The sequence below is a fragment of the Epinephelus fuscoguttatus genome, linkage group LG9 (genome assembly GCF_011397635.1).
Source record: "Epinephelus fuscoguttatus linkage group LG9, E.fuscoguttatus.final_Chr_v1".
NCBI classification, from domain to species: Eukaryota; Metazoa; Chordata; class Actinopteri; order Perciformes; family Serranidae; genus Epinephelus; species Epinephelus fuscoguttatus.
Window position 1 is genome coordinate 30,528,108 of NC_064760.1, and position 19,041 is coordinate 30,547,148.

Genomic DNA, 19,041 nt, shown 5'->3' on the forward strand with positions numbered 1-19,041 from the left:
TTATTGCTACTGCCGATACATTCATGTGCAATTAGCATTTCAGGCTAAAGGTGGTTCTAATTTTAACATTTTTTTTATACTGTAGCTTAATCTGTAAACAATGCATCACATTTTACAGCTCATCAGGAGTTTAGTATGTCAATTTAAAAAAAAAAAAAATCAGCTATTGAATTATATTTTTGTATTAAAATTAGAAAATCTCATGACATTTTGTTGCCTATGTGCCTGTGTGTATACTTGTGTAATTTAAGACTAGAAAAGGTTTGTTAGGGCAAAGACAGGGGATTTGGGTGAGCTAAATAGGCCTATCACTCACCAAGGTCTGAAATAAGCCTCAGTCTATAAATACCTCTGACCTGATTCAACTCAGCCCACCAGATGTGCCAAAAAATTGCTGTGGCATAACAACGGCATCAGGTGTAAGACTCACATTTAGAGGTAAAAAACCTTCACAGGGCAAATCAATTAAGAGGGGCCTCTCCAAAAACACTCAAATAAAGGAAAAACCAACACTGGGCGTGTAATTCTTCCTCACAGCTGTTTTATTCGTTCAACAACTCACATTACAAATACTTCAAATGTATGCATACAGTTACAAACAGTTGGCAGCAAATGAATATATGACATTAGATCTTTGTTTTACTTCAATTCTACAAACCAACTATAAAAACTGACGTCTGTATTGTAGCGTAAATTAATCAGGAAGAAAATATAAAAATTGGAACTTACGTATAAATGTGAAATGACTTAATAAAAATCAAAATGATATCAGGTAAAAAAAAAAAAAAAAAAAAGTTAATAAATATAACCTTCCCAGCATACAATTAAAAACTATTGAAATTTTGCAATCAAGTAATACTAACAGACATAATCAATATTCTTTTCATCTGAAAATGTGGAGCACAATACAGCAATTAGAAAAACTAGACACATCAACGAGTTTAACACATCACCCCAAAAAATATAACAAAAATCTGATCAAAATGATAGTTATACATTTCAATTGAAAATATAGCAAATGCTAAATACATTATCGACCTAGTATATACAATGTTTTCAATCACAGTAGCATGGTTGTAGCAAAATAAGTAAATAAGCACAAAACTAATGTTTAAAAATAAATTCAGGTATAAATTAGTTTTTTTTTTTCTTGCAGACATCAGCATGAACAATAGGAAACAAATAATGTGTAAATGACTGCATGGTTTATATGGATTAAATGACTTACACTGCGGAGACTTGTTTCTGGAAAGAATAAGTATTGCACATAATGGCTCAAAGTTAACTTGCAACATTAAATCACATTCAGGTTATGTCCCAAAGCATGCCACATCACAAAGGGGGTCAAGTGATCAAGTCTCCTCACCTATGTCCTACTGAGTGTCCTCTACATTACAAAACGCATCCAAAGTGTTGTCACTGTGTAGATTGCATAAACATCATGTCTGTGTAAGGAAGGCAGACTCCATCATGTAAAGAGAGGCTACAAGAGAGGTGATCTCAAAGAGATAAGGAAAAGAAAGTTAAAAAGGAAAAAGGAGATCTAGTGCATTACATTAGGTCCTGCATTAACACTAGCCATGTTATTTCTGTATTACATTATGCATGCCAAGAATAAGTAGAACTTACAGGCAGTCCCAGAAAGAAGATCTAAATATTCAAACAGCTGATATCCACTCCGGTGATAGAAGGGAAGATTTCACATTGACCAAAGCCAAAACATTTACCCTATTGATAACCTTAATGACTACACCTAGGAGCGAAATATCAGAATATATTTTCAAGACTATCAAAATCAGTTTAGAAAGGTCTTGTCATGCCTTAGGATCCTGTAATTATGTTTATTAGGACAGAGGAGAATCCATATATGACTGGCTAATGAAAGCCTCTTTTTTTTTTTAATTTATCTACAGAATCACACCAATGCACCAGACAATTTTCAGATTTACCAGCACTTAAATATATAAAAGCTAATTGAAAATTATATTAATATCATTCATTTTCTTTTTTAAATTAAGTTTACCATAAATGCAGATCTCTTAGTAACAAAGGTACAAAATTATTTTTCACCAAGTGAAAAAAATGAGGTATTGCAAAAGGAGTTCTCCCATCTGTGAAAAATGTGCCTAAAATGACTATTGAAAAAAATATTTAGAAAAGTAGTGCATAATAAATGTATATATGTTCATGACAAAATAATCAGCTATAAAACACTGTACAAAAATCAGCAGGCCATGTATAAAATAATATCTTTATCTCTGTGACAGCAAATTCTAGCTACTACCATATCCAACCACAACACTTGTGATAGAAGCTCCAGTCATGGTAGAGCGTGCAGTGGTACACCATGAGGACAGCTCAGGGAGACTGGACTGTGCATTCCCATTAGTTTGTACTACATTAGCATGTTAGCTTCCAGTGCTAATATCCCTGACAATATAAAGTGAGCAAATACTACTGCCAATACCTGAGCCCTGAGGGCTGTGTCTTTATTCGCCGACACCCACAAACCGAAACTCCAGACAACTCCAGCCTTTCCTCTGCCGAATGACAGGAGGACACAACATTATCCTGAAAACCCTCAGATCAACATCTGCTTTTGATGATGCGTTTTAGGCCAATCTTTGGTTTGCCCTTTCTGGTTACAAAGTGTCGACTTTTAAACCAAAACCTAAAAACTCATGCCAGCAATCGAAACACGTGTGCCAGACTGAGGGGAGATTTTGTTTTGTGACGTGGCCAGATGCTGTACACGTGAGCTTCTTAGAAAAACTCAATCGTCTGACCGTCGGAAACGGCGTTCCTCCTCTGTTCAACCCAACCATTTGCACTCAACCTTTGGTAAATGGTACAGTTGTTCTCTAATCCTGCAAGCAAAAAGTAAGAAAATGCACCCTTCTTAAACTCAACTTCCATAGTTAGTATACTGATTTAGGTATGATGAACCTCACTTAAATTTTATGTTACTCTTGACAACAAATGTAAGCAGCTTTGCCAGCTAACACGAAAAGAAAAGTACAGTCAAGTCAGAAAACATCTAAATCCAAATCTAATGCATCCATATGCTCATGCACACTTAAAGTCAAAACATAAATGGGATTTCACTCTCTTCTTAGCATTTACTTCTTTTAGAAGGCCCAATTAAAATGAAATAAAATAAAAAATAAATTAAGATTTTTTTTTTTAAACTTAAAAAGAAAAGTGCATTTATTTTTCATGTCATTGCCCGTACCCCTTCCCTTACTACCCCCTGTCTTTCAATCCCTCCCCGATCCTGCATCCTCTCCCTCCCTTGCCCTCTCGCCTCAGTTCCAGCGGAAGGAGATGTGTCGTGGTCGATCCCCTCCCTCCTTCACCAGCGGCTTGTGGAACTCACGGCCGGCCCGGGAGTGGATGGCCGCCCAGCAGTATTCGCAGTAGTACTGCAGACAGGTCACGTTGGCGCAGAAGAAAGGAGCAAACTTCCCCCCGCAGCGGGTGCCCTGGCACTCATCACACAGCTGGTCGTCCAGAACATATGGCTTCACTTCCACCTGTAAAAGAAAAAGAAAATGGATGACAGGAGAAAAACTGTGTTAAAATGGAGGTTGAGAAAAATGTGAAATGCGTGCACAGCAGCATGTTGGATAGGTTTAAATTAATATTTCATGAACATCCACTCTTCATTTTTTAAGACCTGAATGGGAAGCCGCTAACATCTGATGGACTCACCCGTTTATCAATCTCCCCATGCTGCAGTTGAACGAATCGGGCACTAATGGCTGCAATGTAGCTTTGCTGATTGGAGAAGGCTACTCGCCCCGCCCCTTTTGGATACTTGAGTTCGGGGTCTGTGTCAATCCCAGCATAACAGACTCCACCATACAGACGGTCCATGATCATGGCGAGCTCCACTGGAAGAGCAGTGCAGCACAATGTATGTTAATGGGATCTAACTGACTCCTGAGACTGCAATACATTTAGAGGAGTCACCGCATACACTCACCTGCACGAAGGGGACGAGGGACACCTCCTACAAAGATAGTTTTCCTCGGGTCTAATGGCTGAGAGCCGTCCATTACAAAGTCACTGTCATTTAGGTTCCAGGGCCGGATCTGAACCTACGAAGGCCAAAATGAGAAAAGCATTCATTTCCTCTCAGTCAGGCTCTACTACTTTGTGAGCAAGATACAGTTTGGATTGTGAAAATGAAAGCGGCTTGCTGCTCATGTAATATGGATTAACACATTTCTTTGGTTCAGTCTGACTGCCACTGCAGCACGCTGCTGCTGGTGGTGGCTGTGGATTTTTACAGGAAGCAATGAAGGTGGAATACAGCAGGTGCTCCAACTGGGGAGGTCACTGTTGTTACATTTTCCCCACCTTTTGTGCTGTGGGGCAGAATACTGCAACATATACGTAAATGTACATTATATAACTGAACAAATAAACTAACAAACAAACATTACAGTCAAAATTAGCCTTCGATCGATCATGATTAGCACTTGGCTACCAGTCTTGTCTGGGTCCAGACCTTTGAATCCGCCCTCGCCACCAACTTCACTGATTCGTCTGGCATCATGACACGTAACAGCTGTCTCTCAGTTGGCAATCCATCGATCCAATGAGCACCATGGGGGGACTAACGCTGATATGAGGTGGTACACAGGAACCAATGACAAGATAGACACTGCTATCAGTGTCCTCTCAATATCGCACAACATCATAGTTTGTCTTACTTTGCTCTGATTCACTCGTAACGCACATGCAGAACCAGTATTTTGGCAAGGTAACGCCTCAGTGCAGACTTAAAATTAAATTAGATTCAGGGGGACACGTTAGTCTCTCGTGATCGGTTAGGGAAAAATGAACCCCTTTCCCTCATGGCAACCAGTAAGAGTGGATGTAATGTCAGACTGAAGATGGAAACTGAGTGTTAGAAGCGGACAATTCTGTTCAAGATGCAGCAGCCATCAGTCGATTTTTCGCTAAAATTCTGCACTTTAAATGCGCAGTGAACTAAACCTATACATCAAATGAATTACTACGAAGTCCACATTTGGACACACACACAAAATAAATAAAGCTGTACTGAACCTCCCAGTTTTCTGAGATAAAATGACCAGACACACTAAAAAAAGAAAGCTTGTGCAAGTCTATGATTTTAACATTTGTGTTAGTTTTGTACTCTCTGGGCAAGATGGATAAAAAGCATGTAGCAGCAAAACAAGATGACACACTCACAGGCTTGTCTTTGATGGTGGGACTAGAGACACACAGGTAAAGCTTGCCATCCTCCTGAATGCAGGCATCAATCAGGGCCTGAACAGAGCTCTCATCTTGAAACAGTAGGAATGCATATCCTGGAAAGGTTGGACAAACGGAACAATGAGTGTGCACAACTAGCTAATACCCATCATCACAGAGCTGTAGAGTGAACACGCTGGCAGAAATATAATGTCCAGCTGGTTAGACTTACCTTTTGGTGGGAAATAGGACTTGCTCTCTGCCTTGTGAGGCCAGTCAACAAACAGGTGACCAAATCGGCGGAAACTGGCAGTAATTTCATCTGAAAAAGGAAACTCAAATCAGTCTGCATTCGTATTTTGCCGTGCCCATTACAAATTTTGCGATATTAATCAACTCCCGCCATATAGAAATTATCGATAAAAAAAGAAGAAAGTTGAAAATTACGGGTTTGCTAAAGCTTTTGATCTCCAACATGCAGATGAAAAGCATCTTCTGTGACAGTAACGTGTCTTTACCTTCATCTATGTCTGGGGGCAGCCCTCCAACAAACACTTTGCGCGAATATCGCTCCACACGTTCACCATTGAGGTGTGGGAAACAGTGGGCTGAACCTAGGCCAGCAAGCCCCTGGTCACCAGACTCATCTTCTCCGAAGGAGCGCTCATCCTCCATGGGAAACAGAGACGAGTGACCTAGCAGGGAGATCGATTTGGATTACATAAACGGGTTCACCAACAGTGAGGTTGAACCAAGATTCTTATTGTTTTGAAAAAATATTAATGATATTATAATGAGCAGGGGATTTGATTAGATGTAAATTAACAAAATAACATCAAAGAATACATACAAAAGCAGCCATGATTGCCATTTTTGATGACACAGTAAAAGCATGAGTATTAACACTACAAGGTCTCAGCAGGCAACATGGGAAGCCATTTACACCCTACAGAAAAAAGGGGATTTAAACCCTGACAATATTCAAGGCACAATAATCAGTGACACTTAACAGCCAAGCAGACAAACACAGAAGGAAAACCACAAAGTCATTATCTCAGGGCTCATCACTGTTCTCTAAAAATCACATGGAAGAAATCAAGACACATTCACAATCTTTACCTCGTCTTCTGCCATAACTTCTTGCTGCATGTAAAACAACACAAAACACTCTTGAAATGGCTTTTGAAAAAGGTGCAGAGTCAAAAACAGCAAGTAAAACACTGCCAGGGCTTGAAATTAATTTGTTGGATCACCAGCTAAAATGGCTTCTGTATTTTGAAGTATCAGCCACTCTGAAAAATACACCAGTGTCCATGAACTGCATTTAATTGAGAGCAATACATAGAGATAGATAGATAGATAGATAGATAGATAGATAGATAGATAGATATATATATATATATATATATATATATTTATGCTATTATCTTTTCATATATATATTTACGAAGTTTATATCTATATATATATCTATCTATCTATCTATCTATCTATATATATATATATATATATACATATATCTATCTATCTATCTATATATATATATATATCTATATATATATATATCTATATATATATATATATATATATATAGATATATAGATATATATAGTATAAATGAGAGTGAGAACCCAACATGGCATGTAACTGTAGCCCACAGTAACTGAACGCCTCATTAATCACTATACATGTAAAACAAACTAAAGCTGACCTTTATTTTTTACTAAGATTTCTTTTGCTACACATTCACTAACTCCACATATGACTGAAGAAACACTGTGTGACTCAATGTCTTTCAGAACATAACGCTCATTATTATGCATGGAAATACTGATAAATAAAACTTACAACCATACATCATCTGCCTCTGACAGCTCACTCTGCTCACAGTATAATTTATTTGCTCTGTGTGGTCTCTGAACCTATGTAACAACAGTATTATTTCTCTACTCCAAGAAGCCAGTCTGGTCTCATCTCCTTTTGGTCAGCCATTTTGGGTGTGTGTCACAGTCATTTTCTTTTTTACTACTTGCTTTATGTCTCACTGGGGTTATGGGATTTCATATATTATGTATATTTTGTGTGATCTCACCGAATTCCTTTAAAGTACGTTTAAATGGTAATGAAGGACTGAATCTTACATCTTTACTTGCATGGTTAAATAATATTTTTTTCTGCATTTGGCAGACTTTAATTTCAAGCCCTGACTTCTGCTACAGCGCTGCATATTTGTATGCATGTCATTTACATACCATTCATAGGTAGAGGCCCGTCTCCACCCTGGTGAGAGAAGCTGTAGCGTCCTACATGACAAAAACAGGAGAGGCCTCAGAACACCATGTCATGACATTTCACTCCTTTCCCTTAACATATAAATCTATTCCAACTGAAGTTATCTTGAAATGGTTTGGGGTAATATTCTGTTCTGTCTCTAAAGGAGCACACATTTGGGGAAAGTAAGAAGAATTTAGCTATTGCATACACATACATGTAGAGAAAACTGCATGTTAGTGTAATATCATGTGCGAGAGAAATGCTGGAATAAGTCCAAGGACATGTGTTAGACTTGCAAATTATTAGCGGATTTTATAATTGAGGAAGCTGTAAAAAAAGAGAAGTTTCAAAAAAAGAAGGCACATGCATCAGCTGGCCCACATTAGCATCAGCTGGCTCTGGTTCTATTAAGACTGAATGCAACAAAAACTGAACTTAAATGTTTTATTAATGAGAGAGTTAGCTCAGATCAAAGAGCCTCCACAGCAAAAATGCTGCAGGTGACTGTTTTCACGAGTCACACAGAATAAGAGAAATGTAGTGATTTGATTTGAATACGACATATATGCATTTTGCAACGATGCAAACGCATTTTTTTGATACTATACCACAAAACCCTTCTTTTACAAGAGAAAGGAAACCATATCTCTTTAATGTGAATTGTCTAAACTACAGCAGTCATCAAAGTACAAATGTGCCTAAAATGTGCCAAATTCTGATAATCTAATAAAATAATCTACCTAGATATGCCACGCCAGCTTTTGATACTTTGATTCTGACTGCTGTGAACGCATTTTGGTTGGTACTTAAATAATTATTTCACTGCTGGAAAGATGGTCTTTTCATAAAGTTGGGCCGTCTATGCAGCAGATAGGCTTAAATACTTTTGAAATTGGAACAACATGGCCAGAGAAAACAGTGAAAAAGGACTGTGGCACTTGCTTTTGCTCAAAAGGTAGAAAACCTACAACTACCACAATTAATGCTAGCTAACTAACTAACTAACAATAGTTAATGCTCCCGCTGGTGGCTGGTCTAAAAACAATATGGTGGCCTGCTAGTTACAAGGGATCTCGTATTACATTTGAACAGCAAGCTAAAATATGTTTCTGAAGACATTTTAGGTGAGAGAAAAGCAACACAGTTGATCTGAGTTCTTTCAGCCTCGATTTTCACAATAAAATAACCATTATGGTGCCCGCTTCCTGTTCAGATTTTCATATCACAGTCAACTGTGCACCAAAATAGGTTTCTGAAGACATTTTATGATAGAAACTGGCAATACAGTAACAGAATCTTGGATTCAATTTAATCAACACTGCTGAGTGTTACAGTTTGGTCCAAGTTTGGTCCATTTCTATACGCTTTGTGTCCGTGGTGGTGGGCATACAAAAATGCGGAAGTACAATCTGTGGTGCGACGAACAGCCCCAGAGCCAGTGAAAATCTGCACAATGACACGCAATGTGTCATCTGGCAGATTTGAGCTGAGGGGTGAGCAGGGAGACCTTGGCACTAGTAAAGCTGGCTGAAAATCAGTATCTGAAAAGTATTCCTTTAAGAGGTATATAAGATACGCATCCCCGCTTAAACAGCACTTAAATTATATTCTATTGAAATTAGGGGGCAACAATGTACAGGAAGATGTACTGTACTGTGCAATATTCGAAATCATCTTAGATTTATCTGTCACCGCCACTATCAAAAACCTAACTGGATTGCTTTTAGTTTTCCTCCAAGCCTAGCAACAACCACAGTTTCCACAGTTAGGGCTCCTTTATGCTCAACGGGTCATCCACTACTCGGAACACCAGCGGTTCGATCCCCGGCTCCTCACAGTCTGCATGTTGAAGTATTCTTGAGCAAGATACTGAACCCCAAACTGCTCACGATGGCTGTTCCATCGGTGTGCAAGTGTTTTAGCAGGTGGCGCTTCGTATGACAGCCTCGGCCACCAGTGTGTGAATGCGTGTGTGACTCGTAGTGTAAAAAAATCGCTTTGAGTGGTCGGATGACTAGAAAAGTGCTATATAAGTGCAGCCTATTTACCATTCTTTGAAAGCTTATGGACAGTAGAGCAATACCACCGGAGATTGTGGGGGCAGCGTGGCATATTTAAAGTGAGATACCTTCATAGAAGATGATGAGGATATTTAAAAAATGGCGGAACAAAATAAATCCGTAATATAGTTAAAATAATTCTCATTCCACATGTAGTGATGTATTTAATGGCCTCACAGACCCCCACTGTCTACAATACTGCCTCAGTTTAAAGGTTCATTATCACAACCTCCTTCACCATTGCCTCGTTTTTTTGTTGTGTAAAACTTGTGACTCTGCTCTCTATTGCCGTCAGTTGGAAGTATCTATGCTATTATAAATGATGCATGGAAGTATGAGGGCAGTTCCAATGTTTGAAATGGATGGGGAGTATTTATGTCTGCCATTCCTGCTACTGGGAATGATAACTGCACAGAATTTACATAGCTACTCTTTGGTGACTAGGGATAGCTACTGATAGCTACCCAGAAAAACAAAAGCGCTATCGTCTTCTTGTTTTGGTTGTGCAGTGGCTAACACACATCTTTTGTGCTGTAAATTGAGCCTTCATTTTCCCAGGAGATCGTACCCAGTGGCAGACAGAATTACATAGTGAAAGCAAGGCTTATAGGGAACCAATCTAAACACAGATGGTGTCATCATTCTGTGGGCATTACATTGTATAATCAACATATACTTCATCATGTTAGGTTAATTTTGTATTATTACTATAATTTTGTATTTGTATGTTGGTTTTAGTGTGTTGCAAGACAAAAAGTCTCAAAATCCTAACCACACATGCAACTCTATTATCAAAGAAGTGTAATCACAAGTAAAACTAGCGCCCACAGTTTTGGGACCCAATAAGGAGCATGCATGTTCAAACTGAAGTCCTGCCATCAACACAATCACTTGTCGGCACTGTGAGGATAATACCCATTTTTCATTTGTTGTCAAATACATGCAACAAATGGCTGTATTTATCTACAGCCAGCGGTGAGGGAAAGTATCCTCTCCTAACTATTGTTAGTGTGGGAACCAACCTTTCAAGGAATCCTGCTCAGCCCTCATAATGTCAATCAGAGAGTTCTCCAGAGAGTGCATACTGAAACCATCAAAGGACCGTGTTCTCTCCTGCTGAAAGAGAGGAAGACAACAATTAGCCTCCTCACTTCCCACATCACCGTCTAAACCGGCACAAGCTGCAAGAGCCCTGACAGAGTTTGCCATGATGCTAATAGCTAATAAAAAAAAACTGCAGAGAATATCCCCATAGAGACGTTCAGCAGAAAGCACTGTAAACAGAAAATGGAGCCGAGAGTATGTCACACAAAATCACCTGTGTATATCTGCAATCATATCTTTCCTGTCTATCTGAGAGCATCAGATCAGAATATATGCTACTTAGGAGGCAAAAAATGCATCACCACTCGCCCAATTTCAGATCAATACAAATTCTAATTGAATAGCCTAAGGTAAAAAGATATTAGCATTTGAAACAATCCCAAAAGCACAGAAAAGCTATGAGTAATACTTAACACAACTGAGGGTGCTTCACTGTGTATCTAAATGGGTTGAGAGCATGCAAAGCTGCAGAGGAGCACAAGACTTCTCAAATCAGGACAAGAGGAAGGCCATGTGATCAGAGCAGATGATAACACTGCTCTCGTTCAACGCAATGATCTAGATAAGGCCTCAGACATAAGCACATGCACAATAAGTTTCAATTCATCCGTTTAGTTGGCTTAACTGTCACGCATCCCGTTTTGCTCAATGGCTTATTTGTTGCATTTGTTACAGATGAGCGTGTTTAATGTGGTTAATATCCTTTGCTCCTGCTGGACACTCTAAAACTAAACTGAACTTAGTACTATTAGGCATCACATCTTGTAATTCCTTTAAAACCAGCCAGAGTATTACCTGTGATCTGCTCACCTGGAAAGGGTAGACACTGTCACTGCGGCTCATGTTGTCCTCCACCCAGCCCTTGTGATTAAAACCAGAGCTATTTCTGGGGAACTTCTGAGAAGGAACCTGTAGGACAGATGGATTAGTTTCATGCATGTCTGCTCACCAAATGCACCGTGTGCTATCATACCAACTAATGCAAATATCTGCTACTATTTATAAGTGTTTAAGATCTACATCTACCTGGTTGTTGGGGAAGGACTTCTTCAGTGGAGAGATGGAGTTAAGACCCGTCATCCCTCCACCTACCCCCCGCCTGTACTCTCGAACCCCCTGCGTGCCTCCCCAGCCACCATACCCACCGGGGCTCCAGGACGTGGATGTGGGAGTGGAGGGGCTCTGGTAGCTTCCCCAAGGTGAAGGGGGTTTGCTCTGGGCAGGAGCGAGGTGGGGCAGCTGGGTGAACGGTGCTGTGCGATGGGGATGTGGAGGGAAGGAGGGCTGGGGTGGATGAGGGCTAGCTGGAGAGCGCCGGTGCTGCTGTGGGACCCCCTGACCGTGGGGGTGGTAGTGCTGGGGGTGAGGTGTGGGTGGGTGGTGCTGGGAGACTGGTCCAATTTGCGGGGAGAAACTACCTCCGGCTCCAAAGCCAGGGCCGGCATGGTGGGAGAAGTTCTGGAACAGCAGGGGAGGTCCGTTGGCGTTAGAGCCAGCCGGGCCGAAGAACCCACCGACGTCTTCCCCAACCACTGGAGACTGGGTGGATGGGACAGCAGGGGACCAGTTGTTAAAGCTGGTCAGTGAGGATGAGGAGGAGGTGGACTGTGCACAGCTTGTACCCATTCCCAGGCTGTCTTGGTAGTCGAACCCACTGAGCACAGGGGACTCCATCCTCAGCTTCTCCTTTCCACCACTGCTCTCCAGAGAACCCTTCTCCAAAGGGCCATCTTCAGGAAGAGCTCCCTCAAGCTCTCCTAGGCCTCCCCCAGCCTCCTGCTGGCCTGGGGACAAGGCCTGAGGCTGGGCCTGGACCTGAGACTTCTCCTGCATGTCCTGGAGGTCCAAGGCCTTGGACTTGTCTGACTCCAGAATCTCATCTTGCATGTTACTGTGTTGGGCTACGGCAGGGAACAGCCAAGCACTGCCCCCATTGGTGGAGCAGGTGTTGTTTACGAAGGAAGGGGGGCTGGGGGGGTTGGAGGGGTGGTGTGGGTGCTGGGGTTGGAGGTGAGGAGGGATCCTTACAGGGAAAGCAGATTTGTTACCGCTGCTGTTCTTCACCAGAACTCCAAACCCGTAGTCCCCCATTTAGGACACCCAGTAAATCTTCAATTCACTTTTGGCTTTCACCGTCTTCTTTATCCTAATATAAGGGTTGAGGAAGGGCAGGGGAGGGGTGACAAAAAGCACAAGATTGTTACACTCAAGTTGATCTGGCCTCCAAAAAAAAAAAAAAACAAAAAAAAAAACAAGCCTCGCCATACCCTGTAAATGTGCTTGGGCTGCACCCTGTCTGGTCTTGTGATGCAATCAATGAGATTAAATCATTGACTCGCTTGGCCATGGGAGGCCTGGATGAAATATAACACTCGGATAGCAGGCAGGCAGGCAGGCAGGCAACCACGGAAAACACCCAGCCTAACCAGCGCAGACAGCTAGCAGCCTGTGCTGGTGAAGCTTACGTCTCTAAAGGTCGTTACGCAGCTAGCAGCAAGCTAACAGCTGCTCCGCCACCTTCCATGTGTCCTATTAATCATGCAGATCCCAGCAGTCAATTTTAAAGTACGTTTATGCACTACAGTGCATCCGTGAACGCTCAAGCACCGTGGGGGCTTACAGCATGGACACTTACCAAATAATCTTCCCTTTTCAGCAATGACCTCCTCATACGCAACCATTTAAATACAGGAAAATGTTGATGACGTCTCCTGTCTGTTCTGAATCTAGGGTAGTTCCCTTCACCAAGCCGCTAGGCTAGGATAATAGCCGATACCGCAGAGACGTTGTAGCATATTTGCACACCAGCTGGGAAGCAATAAACGAATTCAACGGCTAAAACGTCACCTCGAAATTTCACTAACGTACACGACAGCGTTAACGACGACAGGACGGCGGAATTTTCCAGGACTTGAGTGGTTAGAAATGGTGTATGGCTCTTTAGACGACCTCGTCTGTTTCGTGTCCTGTATGTTCAATGTCACACAGCCTACCAAACCTTGTCATCATTTTTACATCTCGAAACACCGTGACGCAACCTCGACGGCCGTTTGAACGTATCGACAAACGTGTGTATTTAGATATATGTCGGGCATAGCTACCTTCAGTTCGGCGTCATGACCTTATCGTTTAGATGTTGCCATATTTTAGCGTTTTCCCTTTTTCTGCATTTCACAGGCAGCCGGTGTAAATGGTCTCTTCTCTCTTCTAGATGACAGCTGGACCAGTCGGGAGACACTTCCGTCTGCAAGCCCCGCCCCCTCCTTCAGCCACCAGCCACTGTGTGTCAGGATTTCCCTCAGAAGCCCCGCCCACCTCACTAAAATCTGACATGTGATTGGATGATTCCCGTGTGATGACGCCCACAGCACTCCTTCTCAATGAATGGCACATGCACTCAAGACGTTCTCCTCCCAAATAAGGATACCTAGAAATCAATGGGAGGAGTTGTTGTATTGTAAGGGAAATTAAACATCCAAGGAAATTTCTATCTAAAACCTCAACCATGACTACACAGAGCTATTTTCATGTAAGAGAACTGTAGGACAATTTAGTGCAAAGGGTTAAAATCTAGGGTTTAGTGTTGGTATTTGCATCTGTTCCGAATGCAGATGAGTTAATTTGACTAAGCAAATGTTTTTTTTTTTTTTCCTTCCACCTCAGCCTCTGCCTACAGCAGTTGTCCAGGACTGGTGTGTTGTGTATCAGACAGGCCCTGAAAGCAAAGGATCAGATAGATAGATAGATAGATAGATAGATAGATAGATAGATAGATAGATAGATAGATAACATCATCACAGCAAAGTACTGCATAGCAATCTCATTAAGCTGCTGCTATTTTCAGCACATAATCAAGCCTGAGAGCTTGATTAATCTTACTTTGGTCAGATCCGTGCTTCGCTCTGATCATGCCATCATATCATACTATCACTTAGTAGGCTATAATGCAGATGACATTTCCACATTGCACATATCGTCTCCCTCATCTGACGTCTGCTCGCAAGCCAGAACCTCACGTAGCTGTGCTTTGTCCTTTGCTGAAGCCAATTCATTAAAACCTTAATGATCCTTCACCAGGACAGGAAAGAGTATCCTTTTCAATAGAAGTACTCCTGCTGGAGCCGCAGTATACATTACTCAATGGGGAGTAAAATTACTTGTGTTAAAGCTACTCAAGCAAAAGAGACTAATTTTAACAGTTCTTGTGAATGTCACACAGCCTATTGTGGTCATAGGTGAGGTCCTGACTAAATCCACATTAAAGTGAATACTTGAACAACAATTCCTGTGCAGTTCAAGACCATTTTGTCTCTGAAAGCAAAGGTTGCCTTTTAAGGAAAGGAGTTTCAAATGAAGCTTATGTAGAATATCTTCATGACTGTGCCATCTAAAAGCATAGACTTACTGTTCTTAAAATGTACCGAGAAACCTAACTGAAAGAGCCACTAAGTTTCAGTTACTTTCCACCTCAGTCGGAGTGTTATTTACTGCTTGCTTGTTGATTTAGTGTTGTTAACACAGTGTTCTTGTCCCCCAAGGCAGACCCACCCTTCATTTGTATCCTGTAGTAGCAGCACACATCACCCCACCCCACTCCTATGTGCGGCAGGGCCTGTTGGGGTGGTTTAACAACACACACAACAGTGTGTCTTGAGCTTCTGGTTTCTTTTTGAAAGAAATAACAGACTGCTGGTCCAGGTGTTACTGGTTTGTTGCTCTCAGGCCAGAGACTCAGCAAATCATTGGTAGCTATGGCACTTTGTTGACTTAAAACAAGTTAGCAGCCTGTGTGCATGTCACGGGTAAGGCTGAGTGAATGCATATTTGGATCCACCATCTTATGTGTGTTGCTGCCTGCTATAGGTCTTTTGAGGCTGACAGTAATTCGAGCACAGTGAGTTGTGTCAGCATTTTCTTCCCTGAGAGCAACACGCTCTGTATTCCCCTGTGAAACTGAGCCTTGCTGCTGAGGTTCCACTCATTTTATAGAGCTGAGCAGGTCGGCATGATTACTCATTGCACAGTATATTATGTTTTGTTGTATCAGCTTTACATTTTTCTTTCCGAGGCCCAGTGGGACACAGAGGTGGGGTGCACCTCTTCACCTTGACTGGTTCTTTAATGATTCATCCATGGAACTCAGGCACCCAGTCATTAATTCATTAGTTCACACTGGAGCACAGGGTAGATGTTCACGAAGCACCCGAGGCCGACTATCTCGAATTTCTCTGCTCAGAGGCGCAGTCTCTCTCTCTGCTGTTCAGCCTCCTCTCAGATGTGATCTCTGCTGCCTCTATATTGATAGAGCACCGTTGCCATACCAACCATGCAAACTGGGAGATTTCTAGTCCAACCAGCAGCCCATTGTTTGGCCAGGAGGTCATCCATCTCAGACTCAATACGTTGTTTGAGTGTGACACAGCATAATTTCTCTCACACGCTGTAATCCCAGTGAACGTAGCACGCTGCAGTCTGCGGCCTTTCTTATCAGCTCCCTGATTATAGTGTGACACCGACAGTGTGTAGGCGATGATGTCATAGCTCGCACTGCCCTTTTCAATATATGCACAGTATATGCACAGCACCATATCCAGCACAGGGCTTCCCATAGGCAAGCTACAACCCCCCACCTACCCACCACCACCACCAAAAAACAAGTATATATTTTTAATCTTTTACATTTATTGGATGTTTTTACTAAAAGAGACAAGAGCTAATGAGAAACCAACACAAACAATTTAGCTAACAATCTATAAAAGACTATGATAGGTGCATTTTTCTTCTTCTTTTTCTTTTCTACCAAGTCCCAGATTGCTTTTGCCTTTTTCCTTTCTCTTACTCTAATACTCTAACATCTCCCTTATGTTCTATTTTCTTGAATGTCACAAAAATGAATAAAATTAGGGAGTTTTACTCACTTACACTGCAGGTTGACTATTTGCTGTAGTGTGTAGTGTGTATGTCAATGTATTTAGAAATTCTTTTAGAATGTAAAGAATGGGTGCCTAGGTTCCATGGACTACTGGACGTAGATGTAAACATGGACCTAGATGCAGTCATCCCAGCAGCGTCTTTTTGTCTAAACGAGCAAAACTGTAATTTGAGACGTATTTTTTGCTATGTATCAAGTGTATAAAAGCGAGTCAGGTTTTAGGGGCACCATAAAGATCGGGGAGAGACACAGATTTAAAAAAATATATATATAAATAAAGGTCAAAGCTGAAGCAGCAGAGGATGATATCCCAACCTTCAGATCCCAATCTGTGCCAAACTCAAAAAATGTTGCATTTCCTGTAATGCAACCTGATAGTGTTTTTAATTAGACCCTCCCTGCCTCGTAAATATCCTCTTCTACTACACTCCACACCCCCAGTTTGTAACAGGAAGTTTGTGCGCTTCCTGTAATCCAACAGAAAGGACGATAACAGGAAGTTAAAAACACTTTGGATTTACATTTCAAATAAAAATCAAAGAGACTGAATTGTTTAACTCATCATTTCAGTTTTAAAATCATTTGTAGCTTCAATCCAATGACTCATCTCAACCCTATTAAAAATCAAATCCTCGCACCTGCTACTTTCATCTGCCTTTAGGTCAATACAAAGAGAGATGTCACCACCCAGTGGTCATTTGGTGTCATTACACAGTCAGAGGTGAGCTGTGGCAAACTGTATAGGGCAGATTCATACTGAAATGCAGAGGTGCTATTATTACAAGCGCTGTATATGTTAAGTGGCATGTAGCCTTTCTTCTTCCCTGCCACACTGTAGATAAATCAAAAAACAAAAAAACCTTTGGGTGTCAAATTCCCATATATGGCCTTGTGCACCTCAGCACACTCTTAACTTGACCCCAGAATGTCTTAAATCTCCAAAACAACAGTTGGACATCTACCTTTCAAACCAGACCACTGTCTAAATGTTTAGTGAGGCAATGTACACTGTTGGGACAACTCATAAAAACTGACACCCTGGACCCACCCCAAGCATTGCATACAATCCAGAGCCGCTGACGTAAATGTTTAGGCCTTTCAATAGGGAGGATATTTCCAGTCCTTGAAACTTTAAACACAGCCCGTATTTCACTGTCAGAGAGGAGGCGGCAAGTCAAACGAGAATAGGGTGTCTTTTAACTCGTGTGTATACCTGAGACGACGAGGCCTTCTCTGCTAACCTGCTCCTTGAATGCTCTACCACCAAATGTTTCGTCCTCTTGTGTGAACTCTTCGTCTGAGCCACGAGAACATGTTTGTCGTGGTGTTTACGCCATGTTTTCATGCTCCATCAGTGTGAATACAAACTGTATTGATAGACACAACATGTACAAAATACAGACAAAAATATTTTAATGATAACAAGATACATCTTACTTCATGAGTCCAAAGTTATTCATGGGATCGTATGCCCAATGTCTTACAGGTGAGTTACAAACTTCTAGACCATGTTCTGTATTTTCAACGGTGAAAGCAGAGTCCTTGTGCTGAACGGAGGAAAACTCGCAACGTGGTGATGGAGCACTGACAATACCGGAAATGTGGTTAGTTTTATTTTCCTCTGAACACATAAAGAAAAGCCATTCAAGCCACTACATTATTACAAAAAGCCATATCAAACCTAATGACAGAGAGCTGAACAGATTGTCACTTTACACACATACAGTACATTCTCAAAAAGGATTAGCTTATGTCTTGTGTTGGGATGTCACAGGAATCCCAACTTCCACAACAGAATAAAAAAAAGAAAAGCCTGAAAGCCTCACTGATGATTCAAACCCTCGGAGCTTATTATAGTCTCTTAATGACTGGGAGGAGAAAACATTACCTTACTGTAAGTACATCAGAAACAAAAAAAAAACTTAATTGAGCCACAAAATCTGAGCAGGTTTTATTTTCTGCTTGCACCAATCGCTCCCCAGCATGTGGTGTTGTACGCTCACAAACTACACTTCCACAGCTAAAAGCATGTGACTGGCCTGAAATGGTCAAAAGCCTGTGTCTGTGACCTAGAGGAGGGAGAGAAGAAGACTACTAGGAGAAGATGAAGTGAATCATCACATAAAAAAGTTGTCTCTCTCTCTGTTTTTTTGCTCCACTCCTCTCTACCTCTCTGTGTTGCTGGCTCTTGGCTGTGGCCCAGAGGAATTCTCTGGTGGCCTCGGTAAATATAACATTTAGAATAACAGCGCCAGAGCCCCCGTGTGTGGACTTAACCCAGTTCCTGGTTCCTCGCTGCGTTGCCTGCGGCTCTAACGGGTAGAATAACAGGCCTTCATGTCTCTCCTGACCTAGGTAAGGGACCAGAGAGGAATAAGGGCTAATTTAGAGGGGCCAGAGATCTGGAGGGTTTCTGTCAAGCCTCTTTCCTGCCCACTGGGACAC

The 19,041-nt window shown here is 41.5% G+C and overlaps 1 protein-coding gene across 6 annotated transcripts; it reads right to left on the minus strand.

The window, feature by feature from the left end:
* Positions 1-522: 522 nt before the first annotated feature.
* LOC125894484 (cytoplasmic polyadenylation element-binding protein 4-like) lies at positions 523-13,917 on the minus strand. Of its 6 annotated transcripts, none has more exons than XM_049585896.1 (12): positions 13,766-13,917; positions 11,691-12,810; positions 11,475-11,573; positions 10,583-10,673; positions 7,479-7,529; positions 6,346-6,369; positions 5,745-5,921; positions 5,459-5,548; positions 5,224-5,342; positions 3,986-4,100; positions 3,712-3,893; positions 523-3,533 (listed from the first exon to the last, which is right to left on the minus strand). In XM_049585896.1, exons 2-12 carry the CDS (start codon positions 12,753-12,755, stop codon positions 3,306-3,308), a joined length of 2,241 nt encoding a protein of 746 aa, XP_049441853.1. In that variant the 5' UTR covers positions 12,756-12,810; positions 13,766-13,917; the 3' UTR covers positions 523-3,305. The 6 variants fall into 6 exon arrangements, with proteins under 6 accessions (XP_049441853.1, XP_049441850.1, XP_049441851.1 ...); XM_049585893.1 differs by having other exon boundaries at positions 10,583-10,676; XM_049585894.1 differs by lacking the exon at positions 13,766-13,917 and adding an exon at positions 13,300-13,620 and having other exon boundaries at positions 10,583-10,676.
* Between the last annotated feature and the right edge of the window lie 5,124 nt (positions 13,918-19,041).